This window comes from Phyllopteryx taeniolatus, chromosome 9 (assembly GCF_024500385.1).
Source record: "Phyllopteryx taeniolatus isolate TA_2022b chromosome 9, UOR_Ptae_1.2, whole genome shotgun sequence".
NCBI lineage: Eukaryota > Metazoa > Chordata > Actinopteri > Syngnathiformes > Syngnathidae > Phyllopteryx > Phyllopteryx taeniolatus.
Window position 1 is genome coordinate 2709606 of NC_084510.1, and position 13113 is coordinate 2722718.

Here is a 13113-nt window from a genome sequence, read left to right on the forward strand (position 1 = left end):
GACTCTCTCTCTGTCTGGGATGCTCAGAACTACTTCGTCTCGCTCCTTCCAGAATTTCTCTTTCACCTCTAGGTAACATCCTACCTGTGGGGCATAGCCACTAATCACATTATACATAACACTCTCAATTTCAAGTTTCAGCCTCATCACTCGATCTAATACTCTTTTCACCTCCAAGACATTCTTAACCAACTCTTCTTTTAAAATAACCCCGACTCCATTTCTCTTCCCATCTACACCATGGTAAAATAATTTAAACCCTGCCCCTAAACTTCTAGCCTTACTGCCTTTCCACCTGGTCTCCTGGACACACAATATATCAACATTTCTCCGAATCATCATGTCAACCAACTCCCGAGATTTTCCTGTCATAGTCCCAACATTCAAAGTCCCCACATTCAGTTCTAGGCTGTGTGCTTTCCTCTTCTCTTTCTGCCGAAGAACCCGCTTTCCAGCTCTTCTTCTTCTTCGACTTCGACCCACAGTAGCTGAATTTCCAACGGCGCCCTGCAGGTTGACGGCACCGGTGGCGGACGTTGTTAACCCGGGCCACGACCGATCCGGTATGGAATTCTTTGGATGAACGCTCATATTTGTTTGGCAAAGTTTTAAGCCGGATGCCCTTCCTGACGCAACCCTCTGCATTTATCCGGGCTTGGGACCGGCCTACAGTTTACACTGACTTGTGCCCCCCATAGGGCTGCATTCCAAGAAGACAAGACTATTTGGTTAATATTCAAACATGCATAAGGCGCCACTCACTGGCGTTGAGAGGAACTGCAAGCTCGAACCCGTGGACTCGCCTTTGATGTTTGTTAACTGAAGATAAAATGTCTGCTTTAATATCTTACGAACTCTGTAGAAATATTCCAAATGTATGCCTTGGTGTCTGTGTCAGTATTGTGCTAGTTTTACAGGTCCTCTGCAAGATTGAGAACTGTTCCTCATGATTTGAAATCCAACAGTACGAAATATTGTATTGAACAATAAGCAACCGATCTGCCACGACCAAAGTTTAAACAATGATTCTAAGCGTGAGAATACAAAGTTGGGAGCGTTTGATTAATATAATTTCTAAACCCATTGTCTGGTTCAAAAGTCAGAACGAGACTCAAGCTGATGGGTGTGGTCTCCCTCCAGTTTCTCCGTCCCCATTGGACACGCCCTCTGGGTATTTAAACTCTGGCCCTCTTTTTCTTGCGCTCTTGACTCTCTCTCTTCTTGGTCTTCAGCTTCTTGGTTCCTGCTTAGGCCAACCCCCTCCCCCTTCTTTTTGTTTCCATTGTCCTTGGGCGCCTCAGGTGCCACCACGTGCGCGAATGCCTGCCGCAACCAATCCGGCGGCATTTTCGATCGAAGAAGCCGGCCATGCGGCTTCGATCGCTTTTCCTAGCCACGATCGGTCAGCGGGGCCTCAGCGAGCCACTACCGGCATCCCACACTGGTCCCGCGCGCATCTGAGGGCCAGAGGTCGGCCCACCCATAGTTTAACCGGCAGGAAAGTTATGAGCGCACCCAAATGGGACAACAATTTTCCTTTTCCATTTCTTTTTGTTTTTATTTTTGTGCATCGTTTTCCTTTAACCAAACCTGCATCATTTCCGCCTGAGGTCCGGAGGAAGACCACTCCCCAAAGACCAGCTGATCTGCGTTCGTGAGTCGACACTGCAATCCTTACTATGATGAACATCAGTGCCTAAATAAATTGGGGAAATTACTAGCTTAACATGAAATCCCAACTTTGTTTTCTCTCGCTCTGACTCAACGCTGTAAACGCTCACGTTTCCAACTTTAGTCCAACACACGATGTTCTATTCCCCTTTTCGTATGCCGATTGTCCTTCTTTTTACCATTATTAGTGTTATTTTCTTTCTTTAGTTAGACCCCTTTTGCATGTTTCACTCTAGATCCCTTGTTGATATCATTAAATATACCATAAAATGCCACTCTTGGTTGTATTGTGTGTGTTCTGGGTTTAAGTAAGAACTCGAAATTTCATAAAGTGTAGCATCCTTCAGATTACGAGACTGATAAAAACGTTTCTCGTCATTTTTCCTAAATTGTAGACATGAAAAGTGACATGGTGCCCTTTTCGAGACATTAGTTTGATTTTAACAATTACATTTAAAATTACGCTTATTCTTTTCTCCTAAATTAATTACATTTTAATTTGACAAATATACGCTACAGCAGCGACATTACTAGCCACGCTACAATAGCTGGATAGCTTCCGCCATCTTGTAAGCAAGCTCTTTGCCTGTCAGCGTGGGCAGAGTCCCATAACCCTCGCTTTTAAGTGAGCGCCCTGACCACACTTGGTTTCAAGGGCCATACACCCCTTCATCTTAGCCCTTCCACTTGGAATTGGGATACCCCTTCGTTCTTGTGTGCACGTAAAATCAAGGGCTAAGACGAAGTGGAAGGGCTAAGGGGTAGAAGTGAGATTGTCCCTACATCTCCATCCTAATTTTGAAAAGAAAAATAAAGTAAAAACAAAAAAGTCTCTTGTGAAGCTCCAGAGAAAATAAGATTGCAAGGTCAGAACGAACTCAAGTGGCCGTGTTCCTTGTTAACCATGCTTATGCAAGATGTGAGCAGTTGTTTGTTTGCCTGGCAGACACTTACCTGCAGAATGTCACTACCAAAATCAGCATTACATTGTGTAATTTTAATTTTTAAATAATAAAACTTAATGCTGCATCTGGAAAAATAGTTACCATGCAGCTCTTTTGGGTGAATCATGGATACAGTTAGCTTTATTATGTAAATTCAATGCAACTGTTACAATTCAATGTTTTGTATTATTATTTAATTTAAAGTTATATCATATTAGTGTCTAACCTCGGGAAATCAAAACAAATTATATATGGAAAAAGATCAAGGGAGGCAGACTCCAAGAAGAAATCCACCCGAACAGGTCCATCCAGGACAACAGCCTCTATGAATTGAAAGCATTGCAGTTATGAGGTTTTGCAGGGATATACAATCAATACAAAAAGTGCGTGAAAGTGTGTCTCTCTTTCTGTCTTTGTGCATATTTGTGTGTCTGCTGGTGCTTTCCTAGGAGGTTCAGCGCTGTACTGCAGAAATAAAGATCACATCGGAAAACTCCAACCATCTTCAAAACAAGCATAAGAATAGATACATCAACATAGTGGCCTGTGAGTAAAGAAAATGTAGTCTTATTGCAACACAAAAGAATGAGCAGTTTAAAAAAATTAATGCATGGTTCTGTTATTTGCCCCTTCTTGAACCATCACCTTATCATGGTAGAGGGGTTTGTGTGATTTATGCCCCTGGCAGAGTCACCCATGGCAAACAGGTCCTAGGTGAGGGACCAGACAAAGCACGGCTCAAAAGACCCTTATGATGTATACAAATATTGGAAGATCTTTTCCCTTGCCTGGACGTGAGTCACCGGGGAGCCCCCTCTGTAGCCAGGCCTGGAGGTAGGGCTCGAAGGCGAGTACCTGGTGGCTGGGCCTGGACCTATGAGGCCCGGCCGGGCACAGCCCAAATGGGTAACGTGGGTCCCCCCTCCCATGGGCTCAGCATTTGTGGGAGGGGCCATAGGGCTCGGGTGCAGTGTGAGCTGGGCAGTGAACGAAGGCAGGGACCTTGGCGATCCGATCCCCGGCTACAGAAGTTGGCTCAACTCCCACCTCCGGCAGAACTTCACCCACCTCCCAGGGGAGGCGGGGGACATTGAGTCCGAGTGAACCATGTTCCGCGCCTCAATTGCTGAGACGGCCGACCGGAGCTGTGGGCGTAAGGTGGTCGTGCCGGCAACCCCTGAACCTGTTGTTGGACACCAGCGGTGAAGAATGACGTCAAGCTGAAGAAGGAATCCTATCGGGCCTTTTTGACCTGTGGGACTCCTGAGGCAGCTGTTGTGTACCGCCTGGCCAACCAGAATGCAGCTTTGGTGGTCGCTGAGGCAAAAACTCAGTGAATTCAGTGAGGCCATGGAGAACGACCTCCGGGCGGCTTCGAGGAAATTCTGGCCCACCATCCGGCGTCTCAGGAGGGGGAAGCAGTCAACACTGTATACAGTGGGGATGGGGCGCTGCTGACCTCAACTCTGGATGTTGTGAGTCGGTGGGGAGAATACTTCGAAGACCTCCTCAATTCCACCGACACGCCTTCCCATGAGGAAGCAGAGTCTGGGATATCTGAGGCGGGCTCTCCTATCTCTAGGGTTGAGGTCACCGAAATGGTTAAAAAGCGGAAGGTGGATGAAATTCGCCTGGAGTTCCTAAAGGCTCTGGATGTTGTGGGGCTGTCCTGGTTGACATGCCTCTGCAACATCGCGTTGACATCGGGGACAGTGCCTCTGGATTGGCAGACTGGGGTGGTGGTCCCCCTTTTTAAGACGGGGGACCGGAGGGTGTGTTCCAACTACAGGGGGATCACACTCCTCTGCCTCCCTAGTAAGGTATATTCAGGGGTGCTGGAAAGGAGGGTCTGTCGGGAAGTCGAATCTCAGATTCAGGAGGAGCAGTGTGGTTTTCATCCTGGTCCTGGAACAGTGGACCAGCTTTACACCCATGGCAGGGTCGTCGAGGGTGCATGGGAGTTCGCCCAACCAATCTACATGTGTTCTGTAGACTTGGCGACCATGTCGACACAAAACGCCAGAGCGATTGTGAGTCCTGTGTGGGGTGCTTCGGGAGTATGTGGTACCGAACCCCCTGATATGGGTTTTTCGGTCGCTGTATGACCAGTGTCAGAGTTTGGTCTGCATTGCCAGCAGTAAGTCGGATTCATTTTCAGTGAGGGTTGGACTCTACCAAGGCTGCCCTTTGTCATCGATTCTGTTCAGAACTTTTATGGACAGAATTTCGAGGCGCAGCTGAGGCGTAGAGAGGTTCCGGTTTGGTGGCCTCAGTATTGCATCTCTGCTTTTTGCAGATGATGTGGTTCTGTTGGCTTTATAAAGCCGTTATCTCCAACTCTCACTGGAGTGGTTCGCAGTCGAGTGTGAAGCGGTTGGGATGAAAATTAACACCTTCAAATCTGAGACCGTAGTCCTCAGTCGGAAAAGGGTGGAGTGCCCTCTCCAGGTCTGGGATGAGATCCTGCTCCAAGAGGAGGAGTTCAAGTATTTTAGGGTCTTGGGGAAATATGGAACGGGAGATCGACAGGCGGATCAGTGCAGCATCTGCAGTGATGCAAACTTTGTATCGGTCCGTTGTGGTCAAGAAGGAGCTAAACCGAGAGGCGAAGCTCCCAGTTTAACGGTTGATCTACATTCCTCCCCTCACCTATGGTCACGAACTGTGGGTCGTGTCTGAAAGAACGAGATCCCGGATACAAGCGGCCAAAATAAGTTTCTTCCGCAGGGTGTCCAGGCTCTCCCTGAGAGATAGGGTGAGAAGCTCGGTCAATCAGGAGGGGCTCAGAGTAGAGCCACTGCTCCTCCACATTGAGAGGAGCCAGATGAGGTGGGTCCGGTATCTGATTAGGATGCCTCCTGGACGCCACCCTGGTGAGGTATTCCAGGCATGTCCCACCGGGTGGAGACCCCAGGGATGACCCAGGACACGCTGGAGAGACGGTCTCCCTGTTAATCTGGGAGCGCCTTGGCATCACCCCGGAAGAGCTGGATGAAGTGACTGGGAGGAATTTGAACTACAATGTGATAATGTGCAGGTTTTACTCTCAAAATGCAAACATAACTCACTACAGTATGTTTTATGCTCAGATGACCACAGCAGAGTGAAGTTAATCATGTTAGAGGGAAAGGACTCCAAACACACGGACTACATCAATGCCAACTATGTAGATGTGAGTGTTTCCACACAATCTCTGCAATCTGTGCAATTGATATAAAAGGTTAACAAACACATGTCTTTAAAATGCTACATTTTGTCTTGTTAAATGAGAGGGTTAAACAATTTCAGTACTTTTACATATTTAAAGTAAACATACATGTAAAGGAGACTGTACCTTGTGTTTATAATGCAGACTGTGATCTAAGGGGCCCAGGTGAGATTCCCTCAACTAGCGCAGTGATATGGGTGGGGGTCGGGAATGAGCCATCAGGTGTCTTCTAGGAAGTTTATCGTGAAGAGGAATTTGACCTTTCAGAACGACCTAAAGACACAAGGGATGAGCACCAATCAGCTGTAAAAGTAAATGACAGTTTTTTTAATGGTACTTGAGGTCAAATGTAAATCTTTGGGGTGGCCTGAAGGTTCTGTACTCAGGAAATGTGCCAGCAATATGACTGATTTGAAATGCTTTTGCAACTGTGACAAATAATGCCAAGTGAAAATATGGCACACTTAGCTGTCCTTGGTTATACAAGCATGTTTTCTTTAGCTATTTGTATATTTCTCAGTAATTTTAAATGACAGCATGTATAATGTTTAACTTTGTCTGGATTGTCCACGTAAAGCCTAAGTAAGTCATGTCTCTCACAGGGTTACAATAAGCCCAAGGCTTACATTGCAGCCCAGGGTCCACTCAAGTCTACCTTTGAGGATTTTTGGCGGATGGTGTGGGAGCAGAATACAGGCCTCATTGTCATGATCACTAACCTAGTTGAAAAAGGACGAGTATGTGACACAAACATATGCACGCACAGACACGCACACAGGCTGCATTTTTACCACATTTTTTCAAAATAATAAACTCCTCTTTGATTACACATAGTTATGCAGTTCACTGTCAGTACAGTGAACCCCGCTATTTGCCAGGGATATTGATGGAGCCCTGCACAAATCGTGAAAATACTCTATGGGAGTTTGTAATTGCATATAAATGCCACCAGATAGTGGCGAAGCACATAAAACAGAGAGGATCATAAAGCATCTAGCATGTACACCATCATGAACCCACGGTACATAAAGAACTGTTTTCAGTTGTTTAATTATTCAACACAAACTAGGTATGTCACTAAAATTTTCAAAACACCTGTATGCCTGTATTTTATGCCAACTTTTCTTGTCACATTTGCCTAAATTTACTTGTCCAGAAATCAATGTAAATCATTCGGAAATTTGTAACTGAAACCTTAACTATTTCGTAAAAAAAAAAAAAAAAACTACGTTAGTCGTATTTGATGTGACGTTTAAACCGGCTATTTTCGGATTTTTCATTGGCCGCGTTTGCTCGAGCCATCTCATTTTCTGGGTCAAACTGAGACAAAACACATCAGCGGATTTACTTCAAACTTGACAGAAAACAAGTATAATATAATAGTGAGTCACATCTATATTGTTTTGTATCATGTCTGAATCCTATGAACATGGTGATTTTTTATGCCAAAATTGAGAAACATTTTGATCTTTGTCAAAACCACAGAAAATTTCATCTGAATTAAAAATTTCCAAAACTAGGTGGTAAAGGGTTTTCCTAATGTAATCTGAAAAGAACAATAATTAGTTTGCGTGAAACAATGAGGAAATGCAATTTTGGTAGACCTCTGCTAAATCTGAGTGCCGCAAATCCGGCACAGCGAAATGCAAAGAAAATATCGGCTGATTTTCTGGATTTAGTAACATACCTTCACAAACAAACGACGTTCAAATTAGGGCCATCAAAATTATTAGCTAGCATAGTAGCGTAAATAACATGCTAGGACAAACTGATGTGACACCATAAAAGGGAAAACAAAATACTGCTCTAGCACTTTATACAAATGGTTATTAACTCACCTTTTGGCATTTACACACAGTAATGTCTGAGAATAAAGGCAAATTGTAACGACAATGTAGACTACATGGGCTTTTAGTGGCTGCCTCAGTCGAAAATCAAAAACAACCTTTCAAGACACCCCACCACACACAATCACGGTACAGGGATAATGGTTGCCAGTCGGGGAACTAGTAACCATAGTAATAAGGTGGCTGGTGGGTCTTCACATTTCTCTTGGCTTGACTCCTGGGGCCTCCATCCCCCTTCCATTGTCGGGCCGCGAGGTCTCCCCTCCCCCACTTGGTTCCCCGCTTTTCTCTCCCCTCTCCTGGCGCCCTTGCCAATCATTGCTTGCCCCCATGCTTTGTGGGACTGGTAGGGGTGGCGGCGGCGGTGGGGTGCACTCGGTGAGTGGTGGGTGGGGGGTGTTAGTCATGGGGGGGGGTGGTAGTCTGGTACCCCTGCGCCTCCCTTTGGGACTGGTCGGGGCGCTTCGGTTGGGCTGGAGGACTACCCTGGGCCCTAGAGAGTGGGTGGCGTGCCCCTGGCTGGGTCCCCTGCGGGATGGGCTCGCTGTCTTGCCCCCCACCCCCCCCCCCTCGCGGTTGGAGGGGGCCGGACCCAACCTTCCTCAAGGACCACCCTTCCTCATTGTGCCGGCTTAGCAACTCCGTACACCATTTGACTAACATGCATATGATATGGTGTTCATTCACTCATAGGTTCCATAGACACGCTATAAGCTTTAATTGCTTATGCTGGGACAACTAACAATAACACAGTTTATAGTGAGACATTAACTCACAGGTTCTTACAGGTGTTTAGACACTATAAAAGCATCCCACCAAGCCAATCATCAGTCGTACTGCCTTGCTCATTTCCCACATCCTGTCCTGCCCTTTTCTGTCCTTTCTCATCTTATTCTATTGGTTAGTTGTTGCATGTCCTCACCAGGTGTGCCCCCCCCCCCCCCCCCCCCATCCACTGACATCTGGTCAAATATCTAGACTGTCTAACTATTGTTCTGCTGTAGTTCCACCCCCCCCCCCCCCCTATTCCTCTTGTCCGTTCTGTCCCTCTGTCTGCCCCTAAACCCCTTTTCTGCATCAGAATAATAATACAGGGGAGTATTTCAAACTCCCCTGTTGAACAGCAACACACAAAACTGTTCCAGCACAAAAGGCATAAATATCCACCATCCTGCATGGCCATGCAGCTGAATAGGACAGGTAAAAAAAAGACAAAAAAACAAAACAAAACAACAACAATAAAAACCTTTCAGTTTCACTTTGTGCACGAGGTGCATTCAGTGACTGCCAACAAAAGAGGACATATCAAGCGCAGATAAAAAAAACACCATCAATAAATTCAACTTAACAGCAAAACACCAAGTTTCCACAAGATGGCGCCAAAGTTTTCTTTGACCTAAGCACAAAAATACAAATAAATAGATAAATATAAATAAATATAAAAATTCGCAACTAGCGAACGGTGCATATGTGGGGGTTCGCTGTATTACACTTCATCCATTGTCTGTTCTATCATAAGCAGTCATATCTGGGAAAGGAAGTGATAGCTTTATTAGTCCCTTTTTAATTATTAGTGTGTGTGTGTGTGTGTATTGTCATTGCAGAGAAAATGTGACCAGTACTGGCCAACAGAGAATAGTGAAGAATATGGCAGCTTAGTTGTTACACTAAAAAGCACCAGAGTTCATGCTTGCTACACTGTTCGACATTTTACACTGCATAACACTAAAGTGAAAAAGGTAAGAATCCTTTCTTTTTACTACCTTGACCAAAATGGTGTCCCTTAATTTTTAATTTTTACTCCACTCCTATGTAGTTTAAAATATTTTTTTTGGGTGAGTAAGAAAACATATGTATTGTATTAAAGTGCAACCAAACACAAAAAGTGTCTTGTAAGTTTGACAGATCACAGAGAAGAGTCTTGTTAACAAGCCTGACAATGAATGAATTAATTAAAAAATTGCCATGTATGTGAAATCAGGCATCAAAACAGATTTGAGACATTCTTTCAGCTTGCAGACACTGTGGGCCTCTCCTATCAATCACATCCACATACTACCTTTCTTCTCTCACGGCTCCTTTCCAACGACATCTGAGACCATCATGATCAGAAACCGCGCCCCCAGGACAATTTTCCCTCCTTTGAAATTCCATGGAAAACGGGATTTTGTGGCCGCCTATTGGTGCTCCATAAGCGGCCAAAGCGACGTGACGCACTTCGGTCCCCCGGATGAATTTTCCCCTCCTCCTCCTCTCCCCGGCTAGTGGCTAACGGCACTAACACTGTTGTGCTGGAGCTCCAGCGGCTCCTCCAACCGCTGGCAATGGACCGCGCGGCGGCGGATCTTGTCCGTTTCGCCGCTGCCTCACAACACAACGTGCGTGGGTGCCAAATGGCAAGACACATTGCCCACATAACACACAACGCATTACACTTAAGGGAAGCTTTTTTTTAAAGTTGTGGGCATAGTTTCATGGCCAATAGCATGCTTTACTGGTAGAACTGCGTGAAGTTATTTATGAACAAGGAAGTGCAATTCCGCCAAATGGCCGCTGCATAGAATATAGAACGCTTGGTGATATGCAGAATAGGGGGTTATGCACCACAGCCCCGTGATGTCACAGGGCTAGTTTTTAGCTCTGCCTACATAATCAGGAAAATTTAGAAGGTGAAAACGTTTTAAGTCATATCTCAACAATTCAGTACTATATTGTTCCCAGTCTTTGCACATGTTTTCAGCATTTATCTTCAAACATATTTAATGTATTTGGAAACAAAACAAAAAAAAGTTTGATTGCACTTTAAATGACAAGAATGCTCCCTCCTTTGTCTCCAACAAAATCATTCTCTCTTCTCTTATTTTCCACCATCCAGGGTGGAAAGGGGCACCCAAAGACACGGGCTCAGACTGAGCGGAACGTGCTCCAGTATCATTATACGCAGTGGCCCGACATGGGTGTTCCTGAATACACCTTGCCTGTCCTCACATTTGTTCGCCGGTCCTCTGCTGCCCAAACACCTGATATGGGGCCGATGGTTGTCCACTGCAGGTAACAGCTGATGTACATTTTGTTTGCTCTAACATACTTTTCATTATTACCTTTATTATTTGCTATAAAATGTTTTCGCTCTAAATTTTAATATTCAAGAGAATTATTCTCATATGCACAAAAAAAATCGCAGTGGCTCCACCAAGCAATTTCCCTTCACACAGAGTTGAAAATAAGACAAAAAAAAATCTAAAATACAATCAATTCATGAAATAATTAATTTTACTCTAAGCATAAGATGAGGGCGAAGTTTAGCATGTGCAATATTATTTACAGTTGTAAATGGTTGACAATATGTGCAAATATTGTTTTCAGCAGTGTTTCTCAACCAGGGGTCGGTGGACCCCAAGTGGTCCGTGGTGTAATTGCAAGGGGTCCGTGAAGATAAAATATCGTTTTAAAAAGATTATATGACATATATAGAAATGAGATTCTTTTACTTAAGACCTTTATCTACCTAAACTGCAAAGGCTAACAGGACTTTTTTCCCCTCTAATTCCATGTTTCACAAGTGTAATTCATGGTATTTTAATAAGAGCTCTCGCCCCCATTCACAGTGTTTAAGTTACTGCTTGATGATGTTAATACAAACTTAACATGATCTGCATTCTTTTGAAATTATGAGCCCCCGAGTGAGAAAACATCATTTATTTGTTAATACTATAACACTGCATAAGTATGCTGTTTTGTTCTGAAAGTTACAACTAAAAGCTCATATTTGACTCAAAGAGTAATTAAAAGCCATAATGCAGTTTAAAATGCATCTGTTTCTATGAAATTGCACACCTGCCCACCCAGATCGGGGGGGTCCTTAGGGTCAATCAGAAATATGCAGGGGGGGCTGGACCCCCAAAAGGTGTTTTACAGGATGTAAAGCATTGAGGAAAACGTGTAATCACTAAAATTAATCTGAGTCAATAATTAGCATATTGTAAGGTTTTGAACTATGTACAGGATGCTATTTGTATATGGGGAGAGATTTGTCTCAAAATTATTTACACAAATATATCCACGATTTACACGTGTTTTTCAAATCGACAAAAATTGCCCCGATTTACACGTTTTTCAGATCAACAAATATAGCCTTGATTTACATGTCTTTTTTAATGTTGTGTGTCCATTTATCAAAATTTACTCTGCCTACTAATCCATAAATGCACCTTCAACAATTCACAAGCAGAGTTGAATATTTACAATGATATTTAAGTCATGATCAATGCACACAACATAAAAAAAAAAAAAACACTTGTGTAAATCAGCAATATATTTGTGGATATGAAAAACAAATACATCGCAGATATATTTGTGTCAATAATTTTGAGACAACAATGCAGCCCAATGGGTGGCACAAGCCAGTGCAAACTGTCGGACGGTCCCAAGCCCAGATAAATGCAGAGGGTTGCGTCAGGAAGGGCATCCGGCTTAAAACTTTGCCAAACAAATATGAGCGTTCATCCAAAGAATTCCATACCGGATCGGTCGTGGCTCAGGTTAATAACGTCCGCCACCGACGGATGATTCCACCATCAACCTGCAGGGCGCCGGTGGAAATTCAGCTACTGTGGGTCGAAGTCGAAGAAGAGGTGGAAAGCGGGTTCTTCGGCAGAAAGAGAAGAGGAAAGCACAGAGCCTAGAACTGAATATGGGGACTTTGAATGTTGGGACTATGACAGGAAAATCTCTGGAGTTGGTTGACATGATGATTAGAAGAAAGGTTGATATATTGTGTGTCCAGGAGAACAGGTGCAAAGGCAGTAAGGCAGGGTTTAAATTATTTTGTAGATGGGAAGAGAAATGTAGTCGGGGTTATTTTAAAAGAAGAGTTGGCTAAGAATGTCTTTGAGGTGAAAAGAGTATCAGATCGAGTGATGAGGCTGAAACTTGAACTTGAGGGTGTTATGTATAATGTGATTAGTGGCTATGGCTTACAGGTAGGATGTGACCTAGAGGTGAAAGTGAAATTCTGGAAGGAGCTAGACGAAGTAGTTCTCAGCATCCCAGACAGAGAGAGAGTTGTGATTGGTGCAGATTGTAATGGACATGTTGGTGAAGGAAATAGGGGTGACGAAGAAGTGATGGCTAAGTACGGCATCCAGAGTACTTGGTGTATCTTCTGGCAGGAAAGGAGAGAAGGAGACTTGGTGGTGGAACCTCACAGTACAGGAAATCATACAAGGAAAAAGGTTGGCTAAGAAGAAGTGGGACACTGAGAGGACCCGAGGAGAGGCGACATAGGGCAAAGGCCAAACAAGAGGCATATGATGACATGTATGCCAGGTTGGACACGAAAGAAGGAGAAAGGGATCTATACAGGTGGGCCATACAGAGGGATAGAGATGGGAAGGATGTGCAGCAGGTTAGGGTGATTAAGGATAGAGATGGAAATATGTTG

The 13113-nt window shown here is 44.3% G+C and overlaps 1 protein-coding gene across 4 annotated transcripts in view; it reads left to right on the forward strand.

Moving 5' to 3' along the window:
- The window catches only part of LOC133483561 (receptor-type tyrosine-protein phosphatase gamma-like), a 499015-nt gene that overhangs the window by 458527 nt on the left and 27375 nt on the right, over positions 1 to 13113 (forward strand). For 3 of the 4 annotated variants that reach the window (XM_061784954.1, XM_061784956.1, XM_061784957.1), the window contains exons 16-20: positions 3065 to 3161; positions 5705 to 5787; positions 6426 to 6560; positions 9275 to 9409; positions 10546 to 10721. In XM_061784954.1, the coding sequence (XP_061640938.1) occupies positions 3065 to 3161; positions 5705 to 5787; positions 6426 to 6560; positions 9275 to 9409; positions 10546 to 10721 (626 nt within the window). The remainder of the gene's footprint in view (positions 1 to 3064; positions 3162 to 5704; positions 5788 to 6425; positions 6561 to 9274; positions 9410 to 10545; positions 10722 to 13113) is intronic. The other variant, XM_061784955.1, reaches the window with a different exon arrangement.